Here is a 26,454-nt window from a genome sequence, read left to right on the forward strand (position 1 = left end):
TGTGTATTTGGGAGCAAGGCAAAAAGGGTTGGGTTGCCACCATGGCCACCAATCTCCATACCTATTTAGCTAGGAGAGGACCTTCTCTTGTGAAATGGCTTGTTGTGAGGCACGAGCAACCAGAACCACTCGTGGACAGCCTTAAACAGAAACTTCATTGCTAGTCACCTACGCTACCAGAATCTCAACCAGACCAACTGCTTTCCCTTGGAAATGGTCAGATAAGGTTTCGGGAATTCTGGGACGAGGACAGGCCTGTGTTGCTTTCTGCAGAGCAAGAACCCTAAGGGTCAGGGTACCAAAGTAACAGACTAAATGCAATCAAAACTCTGAGGCCTGGGATTTCCTCAAAGCAAAGGATTTATTGGGAATGTCATATTGGCGCAGCTGGTGAAAACCCAACTCTGAAAGATCCGAGGTTTTCCCCACCCAAATCGAAGCCCAGAGTTCTTGACCCCCCAGGTCACATGTCCATCACATGGTCCAATCAGGTTACAGTCCCAACTCCGGCTGGCTTCAGTCCATGCCTTTCCAACACCCATCCTTGGCTCCCACGGGGAAAAAAAATGTTATTTTTGGCTACACATCTATCTCCCCCCGTCAGGTTCCCACAGCTCCAACCGGCCTTGCTCTGGCAGCCCTGAAGATGCTCCCAAAATGGCTTCAAGGCCGACACTAAGCTCAACTCCCTGTTCATGCCTCGCTCCAGTCTAGCTAGTTCCACCACGCGCCTGATGGGGAAGCCATCTTCTCACTATCACCAACTTTTCAAGGGAGTCTTTCCCAAGACTTGAAATAGACTAGCCCCCAAAATGCAACCGGAAACCAAAGTCTGTCTTTATGTCGTGGAGTTCATGACCGGAAAAATATGGATGTTCATAAAGTTGAAAGTTTAGAAGAGGAACCAGATCAATTCAACAGAGAGCTACCCAGTTCTATACATGATACCCTTGATCATCTGATCAAAATTCAGTCGCTCGGTAACTGATTCATATTTATGACTGTTGCAGTGTCCCAGGGTCAGGCTTTCGCGATCTTCTAACAATCAAAGTCAATGAGGAAGCCATTTTCAATTGATGGTTAAGGCATGTTACTAACTTAACAACTGCAGTGATTCATTTAACAACTGTGGCCAGAAAGGTCGTGAAATGGGGCAGAACTCACTTAACAAAAGTTTAACTTACCAACATAAATTTTGGGTTCCATTGTGGTCGAAGTCAAGGACTTCCTGTATTGGATTGAGGTAGCATGCCTCCCAAAATTTATTTAGTCTCTTATTTAGTTTATAAGTTTGTATGATCAGATTCCCACCCTCGGGAATATTTACACACAGAAAGAAACCATTCTTCCAACTTCAACAGGTTCTGCCTCATGGAATTGCTCTTCAAGAATCTGAAAAATAGATCTATAATTTCTAAGGAATATGGTTTTCTGACTCAAAACTTTATACTTTAACATCTACATCAGCTTGGAGAGATTTTGGACTGCAATGAGCATCGTTCCCAGAAATTATGGTCTGGGAATCATGGAAATTGGCGGACAGACATCAGCTTTGGGAAGTCTGAAGCTGTTGAGCCAGTTGCAATTTCCCAGTTGCAATTTCCCAGTTGCTTCAGGATATTAATTGGGATATTACAAATTTAATATTGTTCCATTGTGAAGATTGAAAGGAGTACTAAAGGTAGATTATATCAGTAATCATACTTTTAATTGCATTAGAGGTTGCTGTGGAAATCTTTAAACTTCTTTTAGCAAATGAGAAGGTGTGGAATTTTGAGAATAACCCAATGTGGTTGCCATGGAGGAGGAAGATGGACTCTTTGTAAAATTGGTTGCTAGGGAGTGTAACCAATCAAATCCCAAGTTAGGCCAATCAAATCAAGTACATTACACCAGAAATTGTGGAGGCACCTTATCCTAATGCTTGACAATGCAGCATAGAAAATTAGATCAAACAATAGAGATTTCTGTTTTGTGGCCTTTCTGGTTTGGTCAGAAGATTGTTCCTAAATGATGCTATGACACAACTCATTTAACAGAGATAAAAATCAGATGAATTTCTAAACAAGGAGACTAAAATCAGATTAATTTCTAAACAGACGTCCAGACAATTAAACCAGAGGGATTTCAACTTAGCTCCAAATAGATCCAGCCTTATTTGGAGTTGACTTCTTCTTGGTCAACTCTTCCCTACATCATGCCAACTCTTCATGGGCAGTTAGCTGAGTCACTTGAAATTGAAATAAGTCTTCTGTAGGTGTTGCATTCTTGTGGGTGGTTGATGTCTTCAACTAAATGTTTGTGAAGGAATTCTGTTCCCTAAAGTTGTTTACAATTACCCCAACACCAGGCACTCTGCTACAGATATTTTAAGCTCCTCAAATACTGGAACACTACTATCATGTCACTCCTTCTTCTTTTTGTTACACTAGACGTACCCAATTCCTGCAAACATTCTTCATGTGCTTTAGCTGCCAGTTCCCTAATCTTGAACGTTCTTCTGTTATAGCTTTTCCTTTTAAACTAACATAAGGAGATTCACACCTCAACTAAATATAAGATAAATAATAATGCTCTGCATTACAAGATAAGGTAGAAAGACCTGCAAACGGATTAGAGAACAAATGAATGTATACAACATCATCAAGAGTAGAGGTTTCCAAACTTGGCAACTTTAAGTTTTGTGGACTTGCAACTCCACAAGTTGAGTTGAAGTCCACAAGCCTTAAAGTTGCCAAGTTTGGGAACTCCTGGTCAAGAGAGCAAAAGAATTAAATTGGAAATGGGCTGGTCATGTAGCAAGAAGAACTGGTGGCAGATGAACCAACGCAGTCATAGAATGGATCCCACTTGATAAAAAAAATCCATGAAAGAAACCTAAAACAAGATGGATTGACAACATCAGCAAATATTCCGGCCACATTAGCAAAAGAAAACTCAGGAGCCTATAGGTTGGAAACATGCATAACAGTCTTAATCCTGCAGTGGATAGGCCATGGCTAGAATGATGATGATGGAGATAAATAAAACTCAAAGATAATTTTACAAGACAAGACGCTGCTTATTGGCTTTGTCCACACATTTTTTAAGATGAATACTTAATTAACAGAGTTGGAAGGGACCTTGTAGGTCATCTAATCTAACCCCCAACCAAGCAGGAGACCCTACGCCATTTCTGACAGATGGCAGTCCAGTCTCTTCTTGAAAGTTTCCAGAATTAATTTAGTTTAGGATTCAGCCTACTGAACCTGAAACTGTCCAACAATGCAATAAATCAGTTTAAAAGGGAAAAAAATTAAAATGAATTGACTGTAACAGATACATATAGCAGTAGTTAACCTAGATTTTTTTTAAAAAATGGTTACGTGTCATCAAGGCAATGTTGACTTTTAGCAACCAAATAGTTTTTTATTTTTTTATTTTTGAAACTCAGATGAGTTGCAACCCACAAGTACAAGATATAGCTCACTCTTCTCCCTGGGACAATTATGCCAATCATAAACTTCAAATGACTTCTGATGTTAATCAAGATTTGGAGCATGACCCGATTCTGTAAAACAAGCGATCTAGTACTTAGGATGCTAGGTTAGGTAATTTTAACCTACTTTAATTCACGTTCTTGTCAACCACGCAGCTGGTTGACTGAAGCAATGTACTGTAGTTGCATGCCAAATTCTGTAGGGTGTGGTTTGTGTGCGTGGTAGCTTAGTGTACAACTATCGATTAGTTTAATATTTAATCATGTACACAGTGGTCAATAAAATAAGATCTGCTGTGCAAACAATAATTGATTTACCTTCTGTGACCTATATTAAAAGTTTATTGCAATCCATGGATCAGTAAAGAGCCAAAGGAATGGCTTGCTTTCAGAAGTTGTGGATGCTCTATCACTGGGGGCTTTTAAGAAGACACTGGACAGCCACTTGTCTGAACTGGTACAGGGGTTGGACAAAAAGACCTTCAAGGTCCATTCTGTTATTCTGTTTTATTTACTTCCTGAATGTTCTGAATGGAGATCAAAGCTCAAGAAATTATTCATAATGTATATTAGAACAGCATTTCTCAACCTTGGGAATTGAAGACAGGGGGACTGTCTAATAGTGCACGGTTGATCTCATCCTCCCTTGGCTGGGCCATGCCCATAGCTGATATCCAGCCTCAAAATCCTACTTGGAGACAGTTGAGTCTCACCCCTGGCCCAGCCTTTCTTTCCACCTTCATTTTTGTTATCTAGGGTTGGTTGTCTCCAATTGATTCCTTAGATTAGGCATCCTTCCGGTCCAATTCCGAATTCCCAAGTGGCTGAATTAATTCTAATAGTAGAACAATAAACCAGGGGGACAGATATCTGTGACAGATTAACAGAGTTGGAAGGGACCTTGTAGGTCATCTAGTCCAACCCCCTGCCCAAGCAGGAGACCCTACACCATTTCTGAGAGATGGCAGTCCAGTCTCTTCTTGAAGGCTTCCAGTGATGAAGCTCTCACAACTTCAGTTGTGTTTGGCAGAAGATCTTCTAAGCCAACTGACAGTATTGTGCCTTTCTCTGTATTATGTGAACCCAGGAAACAGATTTGGTTAGTAACCCAGTCAAGTAGCTTTTCAGAACTGACATGTGCAGGTACTTGACTGCTTTTCTGGGGAACTTCTGGTGGGTCAAAAGGTGGATTAAATGAAGACAGAAAGGAGACAATAAACAAAACAAATTCTTAATACTCTGAACAATGAACATTTATATGGCACATCAAATCATAATGAGGGTTGCTTTATCTAGGCTTAGGCTGTTGAGTGAACCAAGCCATTGTAATTTTGCAAAAAATTATAGCTTAGCATGATGTGTACTCCCAGTTAATTGTGATTTGATCACTAAATTAAATTAAGTTTAGTACAGTGTAATGGAGTATAGTATGGATTCACAGGAGGGAGCGACTGTATTCCAGAGGGCAGGGTGGAAAGTTGGAGTGATAGAAAGAGGGTTAAAATAGCTACTCCCAAGCGATTCCCAGACTATGTCGAGAATCTAGAGTCATCTCGGCAAAATGGATGACATAGAAGTTTAATAAATGAATCTATTAGTAATGGAAATAGTTGCTTTAGTCTGACAAGATTCCGTCTATAGGTAAAGAAAACTACTCCCAAGTAAGAAGATTTTCGGAACTGACATATGCCTGTTACAGCAGGTACTTCACTGCTTTTCTGAGGAAATTCTGCTGGATCAAAAGCTGGATTAACTGGAGACAGAAAAGAGAAGATAAACAAGGCAAATTCATAATATTCTGAACAACGAAGAGTTTCCCGCATTACACGAGATTATATTTCACTTATCCCGTAATATGCCTCCAGAAGTTGTGGGTGCTCCATCACTGGAGGCTTTTAAGAAGAGGCTGGACAGTCACTTGTCTGAGATGGTATAGGTTCTCCTGCTCTACCAGGGGGCTGGACTAGAAGACCTCCAAGTTCCCTTCCAGCGCTATGATATTCTAATATTCTAAATTAATAAACACCGTATTACCCAGTCCTGAATTTCTGTTCTTTTAATTCTGGGGTATATTTCAGATTATAATACTGTTAAAGAGACAGAGAAAACATCTTTGAAGCCAGATTTTACCAACAGAGGTAAGTGGGATTCCCGGATGCCATTCCATAAATTTAATGGCTACGCAGATAGAATATAGAACAAAGAATCGTATTGTTGGAAGAAAACTTTGTGGGGGTCTTTTATTTCAAACCTCATGCATCACCCAGTTGGCTTTGTGCCTAAAGTGGGCCCAGGACATAGAATAATAGAGTTGGAAGGGACTCTGAAGGTCTTCAAGTCCACCCCTCTGCTCAGTCAGGTGATCCTAGGTGGCACGCTGAGCCCACTCTGCGGGCACAGGAGCCATTGCCCCAGCTCAGTTCCACCACACGTGTGTGCGCTCCTCCTGGCAAGCTGATTTTTGGATCTCCGACACTCATGTTTGGGGGGGCAGGGGTGCCTGCAGATGTGTGTGCATGTGCAGAGGTGGGGTGAGCGCAGGGGGTTGCATGCGCAAGATTCCCCCACGGGCCGTTTTTTTTCCCCAGGAGGTTGCAGGGAGGCCTAGTAGACCCAAAATGGGGAGTGAGGAGAGGGTTGCTCGCGCATGCGTAGGGGGAGCACAGGAGGGTGGTGCGGGCATACATGGGAGGTGGGGGAAGCATGCGCGTTGCATTATGGGTGTGGGCACGCATAATTGTGTGTGTGCTTTTGGCGCATGACTGCAAAAAGGTTAGCCATCACTGTCCTATATCATTCCAGACAAATGGTTCTCTAATCTCTTCTTAAAAACTTCTAACGCTGTAGCACCCACTACTTCAAGAGGCAAGTCGTTCCACTGATATAATTGTTCTCGTTGACAGGAAATTTCTCCTCAGTTCTACATTGCTTGTCTCCTTGAGTTTCCACCCGTTACTTCCTGTTCTCCCTTCAGATGCTTTGGAGAATAGGTTGACCCTTCTTTGTGGCAGCCCCTAACATGGTGGCTAACCTTTTTAGGCTCCTGTGCCAAAAATTGGGTGCGCTTTTGCGCTTGCGCTTGCGTGCCAACATCCAGAAGGTAATGAGTGTGCCCCCCCATCACCTCCCCCGCCCCTTTACCTGCATTGCACCTCGAGCTGATTTTTCAGCTGGTTTGAGGCCTTTTTCATCCTCCCAGAGGCTTGAAGGAAGCCTCTGCAGGCTTTGCAGGCCGAAAAATGGGCCAGTTTTGTCACTTCCGGTATTTCCGGAAATACAGGAAGTGAAGAAACGGGCCTATTTTTCAGCCTGCAAAGGCTTTCCTCAAGCCTCTGGGAGGCCGAAAAAAGCGTCAAACAGGTCAAAAATCAGCTGTGACACGTGCATATGCACAGTGAGGCAAGTTTGCCTGCGACTCGCATGCCAGCACAAATGGCTCTATGTGCCACCTGTAGCACGCGTGCCATAGATTCGCCATCACGGCCCTAACATATTGGAAGACTGCTATTCTCTTTGAGCTGTTGTAAACAGGTTCAAGAGGCAGATGTTCCTTTCCTGCACACTGAGAAGATTGCAAAGAGCAAGGACGGAGCACTGATCTCTGTGTTTTCAGTTCCCCCTCCTTTGCCGGAAATATCACAGGAGGAAAAGCGGCCTGCTTATGAAATTTAAATCCGCTTAATGGGACTCATTCATGGTCAGCCAAGCTTAACATCTTAATGCAAATGCAGCAGCTATTGGGACCTTTGACGCCCGTTAAGCAGGTTGTAGGAACACAGCCATTCCATTACATATAAAAGCCCCCCCCCCGTTTTTTTTAAAAAAAAAATCTGTTTTTTTTTTCATCCTATTTTGCTGAAATAGGTCATTCTACTGAAGGATCCAAGGATAAAAGTGCCATCTAGTGGTTAGCAGACCCAAATAGCTACTTTGGAGGAGAAAAAAAATATTCCAAGTCAAAATGAGTAAATTTCATAGTGGTTCCACGAGAAGAGTGTTGGGGGGCATAATTGGGAAACCGAAAGTAAGTCCTGTGCCATCTTAAGAAGCTGCTTCAAGGTCACCCAGCTGGAAGAATGAGGGAGCGGCACACCAGAGCATGTTTGAACTGACCGCTGGGAAAACAGCTTGCAAAATTTCAATTGGTTACCTTGAGATGGGAAAAGAAAGACAATTAAGGAAAGGAAAGAAGAAGGAAGTATAACGTAGGGATTTTAGCACACGAATCTCAGTTCTGGCTATGCGTTATTGCCATAGACTTGATCTATAATAAAAATAGACTTTTTCTCAGAAAGTGGGGCTAAGGTTTGTTTTCTATTTTGAGGTCAAGGTTTATGGCAGGTCTGACAGACAATATCACCAAGAGATGGACAAGCTGTCTGTAATAAGAGGCAACCCTAGTTTTGGGAGGTCAAAGGTCACAAAAAGTGGGTTGATGACCTCTCCAACGTGGTAGGACAATGCTACATGAAGATAAAAACAAAATCAACATACAGGTAGTCCTTGACTTACAACATTTAATGGCCATTCAAAGATATAATGGCACTGAAAAATGTGATTTATGACCATTTTTAGAAGGTATGTGTCAGCTTTGAAATTCAGCTGCCACAAAATGGAGGGTGGGTAGAGGAGTTGAAAAGTTCAAGGTCATTCTGTATGTCATACTAAGAAATTTCCGTTGCAGTTAATTGGTTCTCGTGATTTATGAAGCGTAGAAGTGGGAGAAGGTGGATTCTGTGTAACGCACAAAAATACTTTCACTTTGGGAAATTGCCTTAGACATACCAGATCTGTTTCTAAATAAATCAATTGGAGAGAATATGTCTCGGAGTGATTGATACCATGGATACTTTCTGGATGCCTTACAGTAATGAACTTGGCAGCATCCCTATGATCATGTGATCAAAATTCAGATGCAACTGGTTCATATTTATGATGGTCGCTGCCTTCTGGGGTCACATGATCCCCTTTTGTGACCTTCGGACAAGCAAAATCAAAGTCCGATTCACTTAACAACCAGGTGACTAACTTATCAGCCGCAGTGATTTGCTTAACAACGGTGGCAAGAAAGTTCGTAAAATGGGGCAAAACTCACTTATGTCTCCCTTAACAACAGACACGTGGGCCTCGACTGTGGTCGCAAGTCGAGGACTTCCTGTCATTTATGCTGAACTGCTCTGCTGCTTCCTAGGGGAATGCCACTACATGAAAATAGAAATTCAGAACGATGTTTTGCTTTCAGCCAAGAACGAAACTCTCAGCAGGGACCAATGGCACAAGCTTTGCAGCCGAGTGTTCACACACTCACCTGTGCCATGTTTCCCTGAAAATAAGACCTTTATAATTTTTTTTGCCACCAAAAAGGGCACCAGGTCTTATTTTTAGGGGATGTCATCCACTAACTAACCCCACTTCTTTCCTCTGGGTTTTGTTGATTAGATATGTTTGTTGTTATACTAATGGCTAGTATTAGTGTGTAAAAGTAAACAGTTCAGGCTGTAATGTTACTATCTTATTCTACTGTGCTGAAAGGAATGGGAGGTCAATGTTTTTCTTTTTCTTTCTTTCTCTCTTTCTTTCTTTCCTTCATTCCTTCCTTTCTTTCACCTTTACTCTACACTTCCTTCTCTTCTCTTTTTCCTCTCCGGCTTCCTTTTCGCTGTCAGAGGCCTTCAAGAACTTCTCTTTCTGCAGCTGGCAAGGTTTTCCTGAAGGCTTCTGCAGCCAATAACAGAGATCTGGATCGATCCTACAGTTTCAGAGGCCTTCAGGGAAGCCTTGCTAGCTGAAGAAGAAATAGGCCGGCAAGGCAGGTGTTGGGGTATGTGAGGCCTGACTACAACTGTGCAAAGGTAAGTAGTAGGGTAGCTCCACACACACACACACACACACACCTCCACCCTAGCTTAATTTTTACCCCTCCATTCTGGAGTGGGCAGGATCTTAGTTAGGGTTTATTTTGGGGGGGTAGGGCATATATTGGGCACATGTGTAAAAAAAAATCAAGCCAGGACTTACTTTCAGGGTAGGTTGTATTTTGGGGGAAACAGGGTAGAGCTCAGAAGTTTTCCTGAGGTGAAATGGTACCAAAAGGAAGAGAAAGGGGACAGAAAAAAGACCACTGAAATCTTTCCAACACTGACCGAGGTTTTTTTTTATTTTTTTCCTTTTTTAAAACAATAAAAATAAAGAGCTGAGTTCTGTTAGCAAAACTGAACCACAAAAGAGTCTGTATTTTTCCCCTCCCCCTCCAAAGTTTAAACAGCATTGAAAAGTAAGGCTTTGCAAAGGGTATATTGAAATAAATTATTTTCACTTGAAACACTGCCCGGTTTTCTTATACGGTATACGGCTTTAAACGTCCTAAAAACCTAGCAGTGAAAGAAATTGTATGGGGGTTTTGTTTTTTTTCCATTAATACTGGGCTACCTCTGGATAAGGAGGGATACTCCTGAAACACTTAAAAATGGCTTGCTTTGCGTCGTAGACATATTTATGGAGCCCAAAACCTAAGAAGCTTCCAACAGAGTTAGTAGCAATTGAAGGAGTTGAGAACTGCTGGAACAGACCTAACTACCTATCAAATAGCCCTCAAGTCTTTTGGACCTGTACATCTTATCAAGCTGAGGTTATTTGCAAAATGCACACTTAAAAAAATAGATTTTTGCATGCTGCCCCGCCTGTCATAAGGAAATGTCACCTTTTGAATGTCAGCAAGGGGCTCTCAGCAATTCACCTCCAAGCTGAATTCTCTTTGCTTCGCCCTGCTCGCTTGACTGAAATGCTGCGCTAACAAGCACCTTACAGCTTTCACTGTGACCCCCGATCCTCTGGGTTATCTAATGCTGGCCACGGTTAAAACTGAGTTTTCTCGCCAGCCTCTCGGGAAAAGCAAACCCAGGAGACAATCAAAACTTTCCACGAGCGGAAGGGTGGAGAAGGTCTGGCTTCGAGTCACTTTAGAAACTGCAGCTAAACTTTTGCAATTTGCAACTCCTGCAAATTAACACGCGCTGCTTCCCCCGCCCCAAAATCTAGAAACATCATTTTTACCCAAACAGTGATGCATATGTTTGGGTTGAAAAAAAACGAAAACAGCAAGTATGTTTGCTTATAGAAGGGAGGAGGAGGAGGAGGAGGAGGAGGAGAGGAGGAAAAGAGGAGGAGGAGGAGGAGGGGAAGAGGAGAGGAGGAGAGAAAAGGAAAGAAGAAGGAGGAGTGGAGAAGGAGGAAAGGAGGAGGAGAGAAGGAAAACAAGGGGGGAAGGAGGAGAAGGAAAAGAAGGAGAAGGAGAGGAGGAGCAGGAGGGTGGAATGACAATTTCTTTTTCTTTAAAAAAAAATAACCCTTCACTTCTCACTTATATTCTACTCCTCCTCAAAAAGAGCTTCACAAGGAAATCCCCTCAGAAAGGGGTTGTCACTCACACTGTCCACAAACACGCCCACACCCCCTCACTCCCCCCCCCTTGCAACACACAGCAAGTTCACGAAGAGGGGTGGGTGGCTGGGTGTAGAAATTACCCCCCGCCGCAAAAAAAGAAAGGAAAACGCCCACGGGGGGGGAATCAATAAACCCGCAAGGAAAGGTGAAGTGGTCAGCTGTCCAAACACTTATGTGCGATCACATGCTTTTTTTTTTGTCAAGAGCATAGAGGTGGCCCAACCTGATCCCTGGTCAATCAGAGCCGTGGTTTGTTTGTTTTTTTTCTGAGCTGGGGCGGGGTGGGGGGAGATCCCAGCGGGAAGAGAGTGGGACAGTATCGGGGTTTTTAACGTGTGGGGAAGGAACCGCGGGCCAGAAGCGTTAGGAAGGATGCTGTTTCTGTAATCTTCGCTCTGCGGCCGTGGCCAACATCCTGCGTCGTAAGGTGATGGAGTCGGAGGCGGCGTCTTCAATCGGGGAGGAAAACTCCGGTGTGGGATCATCGAAGCTTTTGTTTAGGTAACGCCTGGAAAAACAGGAAGAGATTCGTGACGATGGAGAAGTTATCGGTTTTGGGCTTGCCGGACGCTTTGCTCGGCTGAAGAAGTTGTCAACTCATAAAACATTCCTAGGCCTGTTTTAGTAGTTGCCAAAAAAAAAAGAAAATGGCGGGGGAAAGTGAAAGTACATTCCAACTCTTTATCTTTAAAAGATTGTAACTAAAATACCAGAGTTTTTGCCCACAAATATACTTCATTGGAGAACATGAATGATGACACCCAGCCTGTGAACATACTGGCAGTGCCAGTATGTTGCCTCTAATGAATCCTTTGAAGGTTTTTGAAGCTTGGCTCGAGAATCATGATTTAATTAGGACAACTGCTGGAATCCTGACAGCAAGCCAACTCTGGCATATGTAATTTATAGTCATCTGTGAACCTGTTTCCCAGAAACATGTTTTATGAGTTGACAGAAGTTTCTCTTGGCAACGCTAAATCGATCTGTCAGCAAATACCAGTAGTCCTTGACTTTAGCGACTGTTCGAAGTTACAACGGCACTGAAAGTGATTCGTGGCCATTTTCATACTTACAATTGTCACGACCTTCCCATGGTCACTTGGATCAAAATTCAAATGCTGAGCAACAAGTTCAGATTTATGACTGTTGCTGTGTCACTGTGTGTGTGTGATGTGATCCTTTTGCAACCTTCTGACAAGCAATATCAATGGGGAAGCCAGATTCACTTAACAACAGGATCACTAACTTAACAACTGCAATGATTCGCTTAACGAACAGGACAAAGAAAAGTTGTAAAGTGGAGCAGAACTCACTTTTAAAAAAATGTCTCACTGAACAACAGAAAAGTTGGGCCGTAAGCCAAGGACCACCAGTATCAAGTCAGATTTCGCAACCCGAAAATACGACACCCAAGAAATGCTGGAAAGAGCCTGTCCGAATCAGTAAACAGAGAACCTGGGTGTGTTTTTAAAGGCAGTGGGGTTCCAATTAGCCTAATCCAACTGGTTTGGTAGCTCAACGAACCTGAGCAGTCCTGAAAGGCATTTGAACTTCTGGAATTGTTATTAAACCCTATGCAAACATTTTCAAGGAGGGCTTCTTAGCCATGGGAAACAGGAAGGAAGTACCTGCTCATTGGGGGAAGAAAAAAGAGGAGTAGGAGGAGAGAGGGGAGGGGAAGAAGCAAGGAAGGAGAGAAGAGGGGAGGGGTGGAGAGGAGAGGAAGGAAGGAAGAAAGGAGAGAAGAGGGGAGGAAGGTAGGAGAGGAGAGAAGAAGGGAGGAGGAAGAAAGGAGAGAAAAGGGGAGGAAGAAAGGAGAGGAGAGGAGAGGGGAGAGGAGGAAGGAAGGAGAGGAGAGGAGAGAGAAGGGGAGGGAGGAAGGAAGAAAGGAGAGAAGAGGAGAGGAAGGAAGGAAGAAAGGAGAGAAGAGGGGAGGGAGGAAGGAAGAAAGGAGAGAGAGAGGGGAGGAAGAAAGGAGAGGAGAGGAAGAGAGGAGAGAAGAAGGGAGAAAGGAAGAAAGGAGAGAAGAGAGGAGGAAGGACAGAGAGGAGAGGAGAGGGGAGGAAGGAAGAGAGGAGAGAAGAGGGGAGGGGAAGAGAGGAAGAAACCAGGGGACAGGAAATATTTCCACTGCACAAAGCCTCCTCCACACCTGCGTGCTTGCTGCAGCAGCTCTTCCTTCCTCTGAACCAGCATCCGCTGCCTCTCGTCTGCTGACTTGGAGAAGCGACTGCCTCTCACTTCAAAGTCCTCCGTCTCGGCTGCCTCTGCTTCCATTTCATTCAACTCTGCCTCCGCCGTGTCTTCCAGCCTTGAGCTGAGCTCAAGTGGGATCCTTTCCGTCTGCCACGCAGGACGAAAGGAGGAGGGGGGGGAGAGAAAGAGAAACAAAAGGATGGATGGATGGATGGATATACCGCTTCACAGTGCTTTCCAGCCCTCTCTAAGCGGTTTTACAGAGTCAGCCTCTTGCCCCCAACAATCTCGGTCCTCGTTTTACCCACCTCAGAAGGGCGGAAGGCTGAGTCAGGCTTCAGCTGGTGAAAATCGAACTGCTAGCAGTCGGCAGAGTTAGTCTGAAATACTGCATACTAACCACTATGCCACCACAGCTCTATATGATACCCTTCTTTTGCCACATTACCTCCATGTCCTCCTCGGCATCTTCTTGACTGGTACTCTGCCTTTCGACAGGACTGTTCAATGCTGGTCGGATGCTGTCAGAACGCTGTGCATGTTTTTAAAAAAAACAGAATTAACTGATTTGGAAAATATGAAACTTCCTTTTTTGTAAGCATTTTAAATTGTATTATGGAACTTGCTGAAGCTCCCATTCCAAGGCCATGAGACATACCAACTGATTTTTTTTTTTAAATCCAAATTTTATAAGCTTATCAGAATAGAAAACACAAAGGAAAAATGAAAATAATAGGAAACTAGGGGAGGAAAAAGGGGAAGACGAGAGAGTGTAGGGGAAAGGGGAAAAGAAAAACATTGACTTCCGACTTTCTTTGGCAGAGACGTAACAGCCTCAAATTTTTGCTTTTGCACAATAATATATACTAGCCATTTCTATAACTATAAAACTATTTAATCAGCAAAAACCCAAATCTATTTCATTTTTGCCCCATCTCAAGGACAAAATCCAGAAGTGATTTCCAAATGAAATATATATATATATATATATATATATATATATATATATATATATATATATATATTTCTTGGCTTTAAATAAAGCAATCAATTTAACCATCTCTATTTTTTCCTTGTTGTGGAAAGTAATGAATATTTGTGTTTGCAACTATTAATTTTTATAAACTATAAAGTATAGTTTATAAAGATTGTCATTTATCAAATCTGCAAGGCTGATAGACTTTTGTCTATCACCTGTCTCCCTCTCCCTCTCTCATCTTATAACTATATCTGTCTGTCTGTCTGTCTATCTATCTTACCTACCCATCTACCTATCATCCCTATCTATCCATCCATCTATCATCTATTTATCTACAGGACCTACCTACCATCTATCTACATATCATCCTTCTCTCTCTCTCTCTATCTACCTACTGACTCTAACTATCTATCTATCCACCCACCCATCCATCCATCCATCCATCCATCCATCCATCTATCTATCGTAGGCATAATTCAGGAATACTGTGTGCATTCTGCACCATAGATATTTTGAAAAATTAGCTGAATGGAAACTGCATCCTCTGAGTTCCTATTTCCTTTTGTAAGGATTGCTCATAAGCCCATGGAAGGGCTTCTAAAGTCCATGTGGTCTTTACAACTGTAAAGACTCAACTTTACCAAGTAGACAAGACAAGAAACCAGGCAAATTATCAATCCTATTTTACTGTAAGGCTACATTAACAGAACCATGCAAGTCTGAAAGTACAAATCTCCCACGGTCTCCTTTAGAGCCTGAGAAACTGGCAAAAGTCCCTTCTGAGCCACTTGCTCCATCCACTATCCAGCTACAGGGCACAGCCTCTCTTATCTGGCCATTTCCTAGGCAGTATCTCTTAACCCACACACCATTACCTTATATCACAACTCTGTGTGGTTGTTACACACACCTATCTGCCAGTTAAACAAGTTAAAACAAATAAGACACATGGATACACCAAAACCTGAAGAGATCAATCCACAAAATCATCTTCCTTTGAAAAGAATATCTGGCGGTTATGTGATGATTTTGCTCCCTGTGTCTTTTGACAACAAATGTATTGTCTTAAAGCTTTAACATACAAATTCAATTTCATGTCCTTGACAATGGGAAATACACTGGGTTTGTTTTTTTTGTTTTTTTGGCAAGGCCCTGAACTGTAGAATATAAAAGGTAATTTGCATGCTACTCCAAAAACCCAACCCTTTGTTCTTTTAATGAAAGCCAACGATGTTCAGAGTTGGTTAGGTGGAGTAGAAAAGAACCCTGACACTCCACACAACTCACCCCAGGTTTGACAATACACTACCACACAAAACAACTCCAAATGGGTGCAGTAGACCACACAGACTTTTGATGAGCTCCCATGGACAACCCTTACAAAAGGAACTGGGAATTCAGAGGGTGCAGTTTTAATCCAGCCAATTTTTCAAAATATCTGTGGCATAGAATGCATACAGTATTCCTGAATTATATATCTTTTGAGAGGGAAAGAGAGAGAAGAGTGGATTAGATAGATTAGGTAGATAGATAGGTAATCTGATAGATGAAGAAGAGATGATAGAGATAGATAGATAGATAGATAGATAGATAGATAGATAGATAGATAGATAGATAGATAGATAGATACAGAGAGACAGAGAGACAGACAGAAGTTAGAAAAAGAGAGAAGAGTAGATTGGATGGACAGACGGACGGACGGACGGACGGATGGATGATCGAGAGAGTGAGTGAGAAACAGACAGATGATAGGAGAGAGAGAGAGATGGATGAAAGAGATGGATGATAAATAGATACATGATACATGGATGGATGGATGGATGGATGAATGGATGGATGGTAGATAGATAGATAGATAGATAGATAGATAGATAGATAGATAGACAGACAGATAATAGATAGGTAGATAGATGATGGGTAGGTAGGTAAATATATAGATAGATGATAGGTAGACAGGTAGGTAGATAGATAGATGGATGGATAGATGGATGGATGGATGATAGATGGGTAGGTAGGTAGGTAGATAGATAGACAGACAGACAGACAGACAGACAGACAGACGAGAGGGAGGGAGGGAGGGAGGGAGAACACAAGTATCTTGCCCAGTTCAGGGTCTACTGTGTTGGACCCACCTGTGTTGGGAAAGGCACCTGGATGCGTCCCTCTAAAATATTGTCCGTCGTTATTTCCACGGAGCGGGTCAGCTGCAGGTCCTGGAGAATGAGGTGGTAAGGAACCTGGGGGAACATCTCCTGGATCTGGTGGGCCTAGGGAAACCATGCCGAAATGTGTATTGCTCAGGAATTAAACAAAACCTCCAACCATCCAGATGAGCATTTTCTTTTTTTTTAAAGAAATTAGAAATGTAAGTTGAGCTTATTAAAACAAAAACCAAGGGGGAACATGGGAACTTTGGGGTGAAGAAGCAGCATGAATTTGGTGTGGTCGTCGGTGGCCGCTCTGAAACATAGCAGGAGCCTGGAGGAAGAATCATGCATTACTTAAGACAGTGGTGGCTAACCTTTGGGGGCTCCTGTGCCGAAAATTGCACGCTCGCTCGTGCACACTCACTCGCCTGCCAGCACCCAGAAGGCAATGCGCATGGGAGGACCTGCGCGCCCTGCGCATGTGCGCACAATCCCCCCTCCGCCACCCCCTTACTTGCACTGCGCATACGCGTGCCTCCCAGCTGATTTTTGGGCCTTTTTTGGCCTCCCAGCGGCTTGAAGGAAGCCTCTGTAGCCTTTGGAGGCTGAAAAATGGTCCAGTTTCGTCACATCCGGTATTTGCGGAAATACAGGAAGATCCAGACCCAGGCCCACCCCCTCTTCATCCTAGGGCATGCAGGGAAGAACGGATAAGGGAGCAACGTGGGTTACAGGGGAGAAAAAGGTCTTGATTTCCTTCATTAGCTGCAGCTGGGAAAACAGGATAAAGAGGGCGTTTGCGCACAGCTCCTTGCTGGAAGCAAAGCGTGAATTATTTTGGTTTGTCTTATTTGAGTTCTGGCGTCCTTCCAACTGTGTGCGTTTCGCTATCTTTTGAAGTCTGCAATTCCTTATCCTGCCCTGTGTCATTAATTGCTGCAGCGTGGTTTGTGTTGGTTTTTATTTATAATTTATATGTACTTTGGGTTCGGACTGAATTTCTTCCCTTTGAACAACTGTTCTTGGGAAAGTTTTTTCTCCAGCCGAAGATAACTGGACGCTGGGGGCCAAGTTGGAGGTATTAAAGGGACTTTACTTATTTTTGTGACTTTGTTGCTTTTGTGCCACACCCTGGGTCATCACAAAAGTTATATTTGGGGGGATTCGAATTTACTTCTTTTGGGTTCGCTACTTGGACCATTAACACAGTGGGCTACAGCTCATAAACATTTATGCTATAAGAGGGGGGCTAACGTTTGGAGGCCTCCAAAATGGATGATGCTACCAAAATGATATATTTACATCAATGACAGTGTCCAAAATATAAACGGGGGGCGGGGCTCACCATGGCATTGAGTTGAGAGTTGCTGGCCTGGGCAATCCCGAGGAGGTTGGTGGTATGCATCACCTCGACCGAAAAGCTCGGGAGCCAGCTAGCGATGCGAGACCCTGGAGGAGAGAAATCAGAAGATCTGTGAAGGACCCTTTCCCATTCGTGGTCCTCTGCTGTGGTTTTTCCAGATAGGTTCATGTATGGAGTGCCAACATTTATTTCAGTAATAGCCCAGTTGATGTTCAAGAAATTGAATGTAAAAAAATGGTTGTCCCCAACTCTGCTGAGTCTTTAGAAAGTCTGTCAAGGTTTCACCTTTTCCCTATCTTTTTACATCATGGAGTATTACCTGCATATGAAACCATCCTAAGAATGCTTATATCATAAACTAGCTGTATACCCGTGCTTCGCTACGAAACTATGTGATCTGGCTTAGTTTTGGGGGAGGAAAATAAGGGTGGGGGGGAATTGTGCCTCTGCCTACCAGCATCCATCGGTATTCAGCTGACTAACGTCCTGTCAGTGTGTGAGAGTTTAGAGCTGTTTGGAAACTGAAGCAGTATTTGCTGTGTGAGTAAGAAGGAGACAGCAAGGAGCCTGGGCATGGCTTAGCTCAACTGTGCTGTACTAAAGCTGCTTGGTGCTGTGAAACTAAAACTGAAACTGAAACTCCTCTGTTTGTGTTTTGCCTTTGGAAGGCTTCAGGTGGGGAGGGGGAGTAGAACTCCTTAGCATCAGAGCGTGTTAATAATAATAACATAGGAAATACTAATGCTCTGATGGTCATTTCAAAAAATCCTTTCTTAGTGAGCACCTAGAAGCCAAGAGGAACATACGTGCCAAATGTTAAATTTATGGTTGACTTTGTGGTTTGACTTTATGTCAAACTTTACGGTTCTGGAGATTTTGTGATGATGGCGTGAGTGGTATTTCACTTTTATATATGTAGATGGTCCCATCCTTCCATTAGAGGTGAAATCCACTGCCCCCCACCCCCCGAACCTTCCAGAAGTCTGGCTCCTTGGCTTGGTCTGGGATGAAGTCCCACTACATTAGGGCTGGGTGATGGGAGAGAAAAAATTCTCATGCATCCAGGCTGTCGGTCATCTTGGTTTTTAATTTTAATGTTTACTTTTTTGCTGTAATTATAATTGCTTTAGCACTTTTTAACTTTAATAAAGTTACATTCTAAGCCACCCACAATCATCTTGTTAGTAAGATGTGAACTTCAAGGCAGGGAAGAGGAAGAAAGAAAGGAAGGAAGGAAGGAAGGAAGGAAGGAAGGAAGGAAGGAAGGAAGGAAGGAAGGAAGGAAGGAAGGAAAGGAAGGAAGGAAGGAAGGAAGGAAGGAAGGAAGGAAGGAAGGAAGGAAGGAAGGAAAAGAAAGAAAGAAAGAAAGAAAGAAAGAAAGAAAGAAAGAAAGAAAGAAAGAAAGAAAGAAAGAAAGAAAGAAAGAAAGAAAGAAAGAAAGAATACCTATAGCTCAGGATTGAGATGAGAGATTCTTGGGGTTCTCTGAGCTTGGTTGTTTTCCTGTAGACGTTTCAGACGTTTCATTACTCAGATTAAACTGATGATGTTACCTCATTTGGGTCAAGAAACATCTGCCAGAAAAAAAACCAAGCTCAGAGAGCACTAAGGACCCCTCCAATAAATAAACTCACCGTCAAAGTGGAAGAAGTGGTTGTGCTGGTTGAGATGAGGTCTTCCTTCGGCTGCTGCCACAGGGGGCAAGTTTCCATCCAGGTTCTCTCTGGGGTGATCTTCTGGGGCTTGCTGGTTGTCTGCAATGTTCAGTGACATCCTACAGGTAGGGCAGGAAGTGTCTTGTTCGAGCCAGGAGCGCAAGCATGAGCTAAGAATAAAGAGAGAAATTTATATGGATTTTTATGAGTAATATGAGGAGCCAAATGGTTGAGGGCAAGAGGCTGACTTTGTAAACTGCTTAGAGGGGGTTATAAAGCACTGTGAAGCAGTATATAAGACTAAGTGCCATTGCTCGCCCTTCCTTCCTTCCTTCCTTCCTTCCTTCCTTCCTTCCTTCCTTCCTTCCTTCCTTCCTTCCTTCCTTCCTTCCTTCCTCTCTCCTTTCCTTCCTTCCATCCATGGCATGCAGTGATTACAATGCAGCATTGCAGGTTGACTGCCCACTGCCAGGAGTTCAATCCTGACCAGCTCAAGGTTGACTCAGCCTTCCACCCTTCCAAGGTGGGTAAAATGAGGACCCAGATTGTTGGGGGCAAGGGGCTGACTCTGTAAACTGCTTAGAAAAGGCTGTTAAAACACTGTGAAGCGGTATGTAAGTCTAAGGGCTATTGTGATAGACAGACAGACAGACAGACAGACAGAGAGACAATTGAGAAGGGGAAAAAGAGAGAAAATGATGGATGGATGGATGGATGGAATATAGATAGATAGATGGTAGGTAAGCACCATGGTGGTTAGAATGCAATACTGCAGGCTAACTCTGCCCACTGCCAGGAGTTCAATCCTGACCAGCTCAAGGTTGATTCAGCCTTCCATCCTTCCGAGGTGGGTAAAATGAGGATCCAGATGGTTGGGGGCAAGAGGCTGACTCTGTAAACCGCTTAGAGAGGGCTATAAAGCACCGTAAAGTGGTATATAAGACCAAGCGCTATTGCTATTGCTGTTAATTGTGAGGGTCAAAGGATCAAGACCATATGTTATGTTCCAGTTAAGATGTATTGCTCAAGTCTACACACAAGAATAAGTTCAGTACTAAGCTAGCACCAAATATGGGTCAATGGAATTCAAGAAGAGTTGGACCAAAGGCAAAAAAATTCTGGACAAAAATACACACGTGGCTAGAAAATTTGATGAAGCAACATATAGATTTAAAAATAAAAATATTGTTGTTAGATATAATACCAGAATACTATAATAGAGGGAATACATATTTAATATTACTTGTGTTTACAGTGGCAAGAATTGTATTGGTGCAAAATTGGAAGATTGAGGATACTCTTACAGATACAAAGCAAATTAAAAAGATATTAGACTGTGCAAAGATGGATAGATTGACACTAAAAATAAAGGACAAAGAAGAAACAGAATACTTCCTAACATGGGATGTGTTTTACCAGTGGTTAGATAACAGAAGTAGTAATTAGAAAATAAAAGATTATTACTGTGTACAAGTAAAAAATGAAAGATGATTATTATATATAAGTAAAAATACTATTATTAGTATTATTAGCATTATTATTAATATTGGAATGTATAAGTTAAATGACTCAGACAATGCAATATTCACGAAGCACCTATGTTGATTAAAAATAAAAAAACATAAAAAAGATATGGCCTCGGACCCTTTGTGAGAACATATCAACTCTAGACTCATGATTTGTTTAACTCCACCCTCAGCTCTGCCTGCTCTTCTCCTACGTTAAGTTCATCTCCCAAGGAAAGAAATAATTCCTTCCAAGGTTCAAGGAAAAGCAAGTCTGAAGGGGTGGGTCCAGGCTGCTCAAGGGAACGCAAAGGCTGGCACGTAGAGGCTAATTATCTTATTAGCTCCTGCTTAAAACATTGGAAAATATTTATGGCGCAGCTTGTAATGAATGACAACAAAGCGGCCTTGAGACCAGAATGGGAAAAACAGAAGCAGCATCCATCAAAACCACACATTCCTGCTGACTTCAAACCCTTAGGTTGGGTTTACACAATGATGGGAATGGCAATTTTGGCCCAAGTCACACAAAACCTTCCCAGAAAGCCAAACTCTCTCTGATAATAGGGGACCCACTGAAATACATTATTAAGTGGCCAAAGTTCAGCTCAATGTTCCTGCCCAAATGTTCAGAATATTTCAGATTAAAAACAACAAAATCTTGCAACATTTCAGGACAAAATATCAACATTCTGTAAGATTTCAGTTGAGAATATGAAAACCTTCCAAGGTTTGTTGGTGAGAATGCTTAAAATTTGGTGAAAGTACGTAATACAATAAATGATTTTGGATGGGTGGATGGATAGATACATAGATAGACGATGGATGGATAGATAGATAGATAGATAGATAGATAGATAGATAGATATACAGATGAGATAGATGATTAAAAGATGAGAGAAAAAGAGGGAGAGAGATAGAAGAGAGAGAAACAGATAATTGCTTAGTCTTATGACATCAAAAAAATAAAAAAATAAAATAAAGTAAAAAAATAAATTAAATAATAAAAAAAAAAAATAAAGTAAAAAAATAAAATAATAAAATAAAATAAAATAATAAAATAAAATAAAATATAAAACATAAAATAAAATAAAATACAAGCTCCAACTCCAGGGCAAAACAGATAAAAGAAAATACTGTAACAAAATATGTATTTGGTAAATGCAAAGAAATAACGTTCAGATAAATACACCACCCTTACAGGGTACCCCTATCTGATTTTGGAGGTATCTAGGGGAACCAGTGTCCTTAGGCAAAACTGATATATTTATATTCAGTGTACACCGCTAAATTCATCAAGACTCCTAGCGCTTTACTGCAATCCAATAAGATGTCCATATAGGTAGACCTCAACATATGGCTATCATGGAGCCTATTGTCATCGTCCCTCCTCCAGGACTTACTTATGGAAGAGGTGGCCGCAAGGGAGCTTCCGGGCGGCCTGCATGGAATCCCAGCAAATGGCACAGTCATCGTTGTTGGAGGCCAATTCTTCAGGAGTTGCCACTGCAAACCTAGGAAAAGCCAAGAGAGACGTGACTGCAGGGTGAGCCAGATTGCCAGTGTAGGAGCCCAAACTGCAGGCAGTTTCCAACTTACGACCACAATTGGGGAAAGAATTTCACTTGCTACACAAGGCAAGTAGTCTGTCGTCAGGGCGGGGGTGGGGAGTTGGTGATTTATTTATTTATTTATTTTCCAGATTTTTTTTTTTTCCTATTGTACTTTATTAATTTATTTGATTCTTTCGGGGCAACCCCTGAGATACTAGGACACTGCTATCATGTCACCCCTAATCCTTCTTATCATTAGACTAGACATACCCACTTCTTGCAACCGTTCCTCATACGTTTTAGCCACCAGTCCTCCAATCGTTTCCGCTGCTCTTCTCTGCACTCTTTCTATTGGTATCTTATGATTTATCAGTTCGTTGCTTGTGCACCCACTGAGAGCTTATGCACCAGAGACAAATTCCTTGTATGTCTAATCACACTTGGCCAATAAAGAATATTGTATGGTGGTGTGATTATTTCGCAGTTGTGGTGAAGGTCGCCCCAATTCCCCCCCAAAAGAGACACACGTGGCCCTAGATTGGGGGGTTTCATTATTTCTCGCTCTAGAATTAAAGGAAGAGGCTCACCTTGCTTCCATGTTCCCAACCACCCGCAGGTAATTCTTATGGCGCCGCAATCTGCGCTGAACTTCATGGAACAGGTAACGCAGCTGCATAAAGATCACCAGACTGGCCATTGACAGCCAAATGTTGCCAAACAGCTTCCAAATATATTTTTCCCCAAGAAGAGCAGGAAAGCAAATCACCGTTGCGAGAGAAAGAACACAAATAAAGAAAAGAGAATTATTTCACGATGTCCAGCTGGACCTTCTTCAATGAAACGTTTGTCCTATTCAGGACACAAATACTTTATGCACAAAAATAGAAGGAAACTTTTGATTCCCGCAGTGGATTGAACGGCTGCAAAAGTTGACGGGAGTTGGCACAGACGGCTAAATTGACTTTTCTGATTAAAGCAAAAAATACCAGTATTTTTGTTTCTACTTGGAAACCGTTTCTGGACTTTATGCTTGAGGTGAGGGGGAAAATGAATCTTTGATTTTGGGTCTTACCAATGAGATAGGTTTCCTATTATAGAAACGGCTAGTTTATATTATTATGTAAAAGTAAAAAGTTGACGTTTGACGTTATCTTATTCTACTGCACCAAAGGGAGTCATAAGTCAATGTCTTTTCTTTCTTTTTCCTCTTTTCCCTACACTTTTCTCTCCCCTTTCCTATTTTTCCTATTTCCTTTTATATTTTTCTATTTTTATATTACAGACTAATTTTTAAAAAGGACACAGTTCTCAGTTGGAGCCTGCAACACTCAGTCTAAAACTTTCAAGAAAATATGTATTTTGGGGGGGCTTTGTGGCCTTACCAGAAACAAACTGCTTGTGGATTCTCTTTCAGATTATGGTTTAGTGGAAGCCTCCTTCCCCCCAAAAGTCTTGCTTTTTCATCCTGGTATACAAAGCAACACAGAGGAAGCCCTACTATGTGCAAGAGGACAGGCAGTCCCGGATATATGACCACCATTGAGCCCGAATTTACTGTTGCTAAGTGAGACATTTATGAAGTGAATCAAATCAACTCGCCATCACCAATTCGCCGCAGCCAACTTCACTATGGCCAACTCAACACGGGACAATCCAACAATTCAGTTTAATTATTTGAAATAACTAAAACAAAGTACTTGTCATTCACATTTCATTTTATCCCTCCTTTGTCATTTTTTTATGATTCTCTTCCACAATTTTTTTGACATGTGTGTAACTCTTGTCCCAAGGCAAGTTGGCCGCGGCGAGTTGGCTGGTCCTGTGTCACATCTGCCCCAGGTTGGACTCACGGAATGATTTTATTAAACCTTTATACCAGCATGTGAATGTGATGCATCAAATCCAAGGACAGCAGCATCAGCTCCATAATGAAATCGGTGTAATAAACATAGGTGCCTTTGCTCTCCCAGGTGCCTTCGTGGTTCAGATCCCAGAGGTGAATGATGTAACTGGGTGAAGGAAAGAGAAATCCTGCATTGATTTCCCCTGCCGGTTCTACGGGGAAAGGAACAGCAGCAAAAGCCTGTCTTACTCCTAACAGGTGCTAATGTCAATAAGAGAGATTTGTAGCTCAGGGTTGAAATGGGGGGGCGGGGCTTGGTGCTCTTGTTTTCTTGCAGACGTTTCATGACCCAACTAGTTAACATCATCAGTGCTAGAGAGGAGGAGAAGGGGAGGAGGAGGAAGAGGAGGGGGGAGAGGAGGTGGAGAGGAGGAGGAAGACTGTGGGGTCCTTGGTGCTTTCTAAACTTGGTTGTTTTCTTGCAGATGTTTCATTACCCAACTAGTTAACATCATCAGTGCTAGAGAGGAGGAGGAGGGGAGGAGGAGGAAGAGGAGGAGGAGGAGGAGGGAGGAGGAGGAGAAGACTGTGGGGTCCTTGGTGCTCTCTAAACTTGGTTGTTTTCTTGTGGCCATTTCATGACCCAACTAGTTAACATCATCAGTGCTAGAGAGGAGGAGAAGAGGAGGAGGGGAGGGGAGGGGAGGAAGGAGGAGGAGGAGGAGGAGGAGGAGGAGGAGGAGGAGGAGGAGGAGGAGGAGGAGGAGGAGGAGGGAGGAGGAGGAGGAGGAGGAAGACTGTGGAGTCCTTGGTGCTCTCTAAACTTGGTTGTTTTCTTGTGGCCATTTCATGACCCAACTAGTTAACACCATCAGTGCTAGAGAGGAGGAGAAGGGGAGGAGGAGGAAGAGGAGGGGGAGAGGAGGTGGAGAGGAGGAGGAAGACTGTGGGGTCCTTGGTGCTCTCTGAGCTTGGCTGTTTTCTTGTGGACATTTCATGACCCAAACTAGGTAACATCATCAGTGCTAGAAGGGAGTGGGTTTCTAGAGAGGAGGAGGAGGAGTGTAGAGCCCTTGGTGATTTCTGAGCTTGGTTGTCTTCTTTCTAGTCTAGCATTGATGATGACACCTAGCTGGGTAATGAAATGTCTGCAAGGAAATGGGAAGAGTTAACCAATCCATAACAACAGCAACAACATCGAATAACCACCCTCTTTTGTAGGTCAGATGAATGCCACACAACCTGTTCGTCGTGGGTAGCGTGCTTACCGTAAAATCACGTGCACAGTTCTTACAGTGACAAGCAGCGACTGTTAAGGGACAAAAAGAATTCGCCCGTCATTCTCCGAGGCTGGAGCGGTTACCACAAAAAAAACAAGGAAATGGCTTTTCCAGTCCTGCGAGTTTAAATGTTCCTTCTGCATTCCACAATTGGCAATGGCCAAGATCAGAAGAAGATTAAGTTACAGAAACTATATGTCTGTTCTTGGAGAAGTGCAGAATTTTGTTTTGTTTTGTTTTGTTTTGCACTGCACTCACACACACACACACACAAAATAAATAAATAAACCCAAAATATCAAAGTAGCTTTGTTTTGTAAGATACACAACTTTGGAGAACATTTTACAAAAAATGGGTAAAATCGATTTATACCTCGCAGGAAGCACAAATGGACAAACAGACAAGGCCCTATGGGATACAAAAAGGGACAAGACGCCTTTATTCTAGTGCTCAAACGGATATATAAGATGAAGAAGTTCTGTTGCTAAGCAGGGAGGTTGCTAAGTGACTCATGTCCAACTGTACGACCCGTGCACCGCCATTGTTAAGTGAACCACTGCGTTTGGTAAGTGAGTCGTAAGATCATGACATGAATCCAGTTTCCTGCTTTGACTTTGCTTGTCGGAAGCCAGCTGGGAAAGTCACAAATGATGATCCCCTTGTCCTAAATACATGGCAGTTGCAAAGCGATCCCATGAACGTCAGGGTGCTATGCTGGTCGTACATGCGAGGACCAGTCCCAAGTCTCTTTCTCCGGGGCCTATAACGTTGAATGCTTGCTTAAACAAAAGGTTGTAAATCTAGAGCTACCTGAAGTTGCTTCAAAAGAAAATTCTGCTTAAAAGTTTTAAGTTATGACAAGCGATGCGGGTAGTCCTCGACTTACGACTGCAATTGAGCCCAACGCTTCTGTTGCTAAGTGAGACAGTTGCTAAGAGAACTGCCCCATTTTACGAACTTTCTCGCCACAGTGTTGTGCTTAGCCAGCAGCAGGTGCGGACAGCTGAGGAGA

The 26,454-nt window shown here is 42.7% G+C and overlaps 1 protein-coding gene across 4 annotated transcripts in view; it reads right to left on the minus strand.

Moving 5' to 3' along the window:
• Positions 1–9,605: 9,605 nt before the first annotated feature.
• Positions 9,606–26,454, minus strand: part of AMFR (autocrine motility factor receptor) — a 33,549-nt gene continuing 16,700 nt past the window's right edge. The window contains exons 5-14 of one of the 4 annotated variants that reach the window (XM_087940501.1): positions 25,431–25,471; positions 24,196–24,328; positions 22,907–23,040; positions 22,170–22,280; positions 19,241–19,431; positions 17,589–17,692; positions 16,229–16,363; positions 13,566–13,649; positions 13,074–13,264; positions 9,606–11,429 (exon numbers count right to left, since the gene is read on the minus strand). In XM_087940501.1, coding sequence (XP_087796627.1) covers positions 11,285–11,429; positions 13,074–13,264; positions 13,566–13,649; positions 16,229–16,363; positions 17,589–17,692; positions 19,241–19,431; positions 22,170–22,280; positions 22,907–23,040; positions 24,196–24,328; positions 25,431–25,471 — 1,269 coding nt within the window. In that variant the 3' untranslated portion in view covers positions 9,606–11,284. Of the gene's footprint in view, positions 11,430–13,073; positions 13,265–13,565; positions 13,650–16,228; positions 16,364–17,588; positions 17,693–19,240; positions 19,432–22,169; positions 22,281–22,906; positions 23,050–24,195; positions 24,329–25,430; positions 25,472–26,454 lie in introns of all 4 variants that reach the window. The other 3 variants (XM_087940504.1, XM_087940503.1, XM_087940502.1) reach the window with 3 other exon arrangements.

The sequence above is a fragment of the Pseudonaja textilis genome, chromosome 11 (assembly GCF_049901715.1).
Source record: "Pseudonaja textilis isolate UNSWEBS1 chromosome 11, rPseTex1.2, whole genome shotgun sequence".
NCBI classification, from domain to species: Eukaryota; Metazoa; Chordata; class Lepidosauria; order Squamata; family Elapidae; genus Pseudonaja; species Pseudonaja textilis.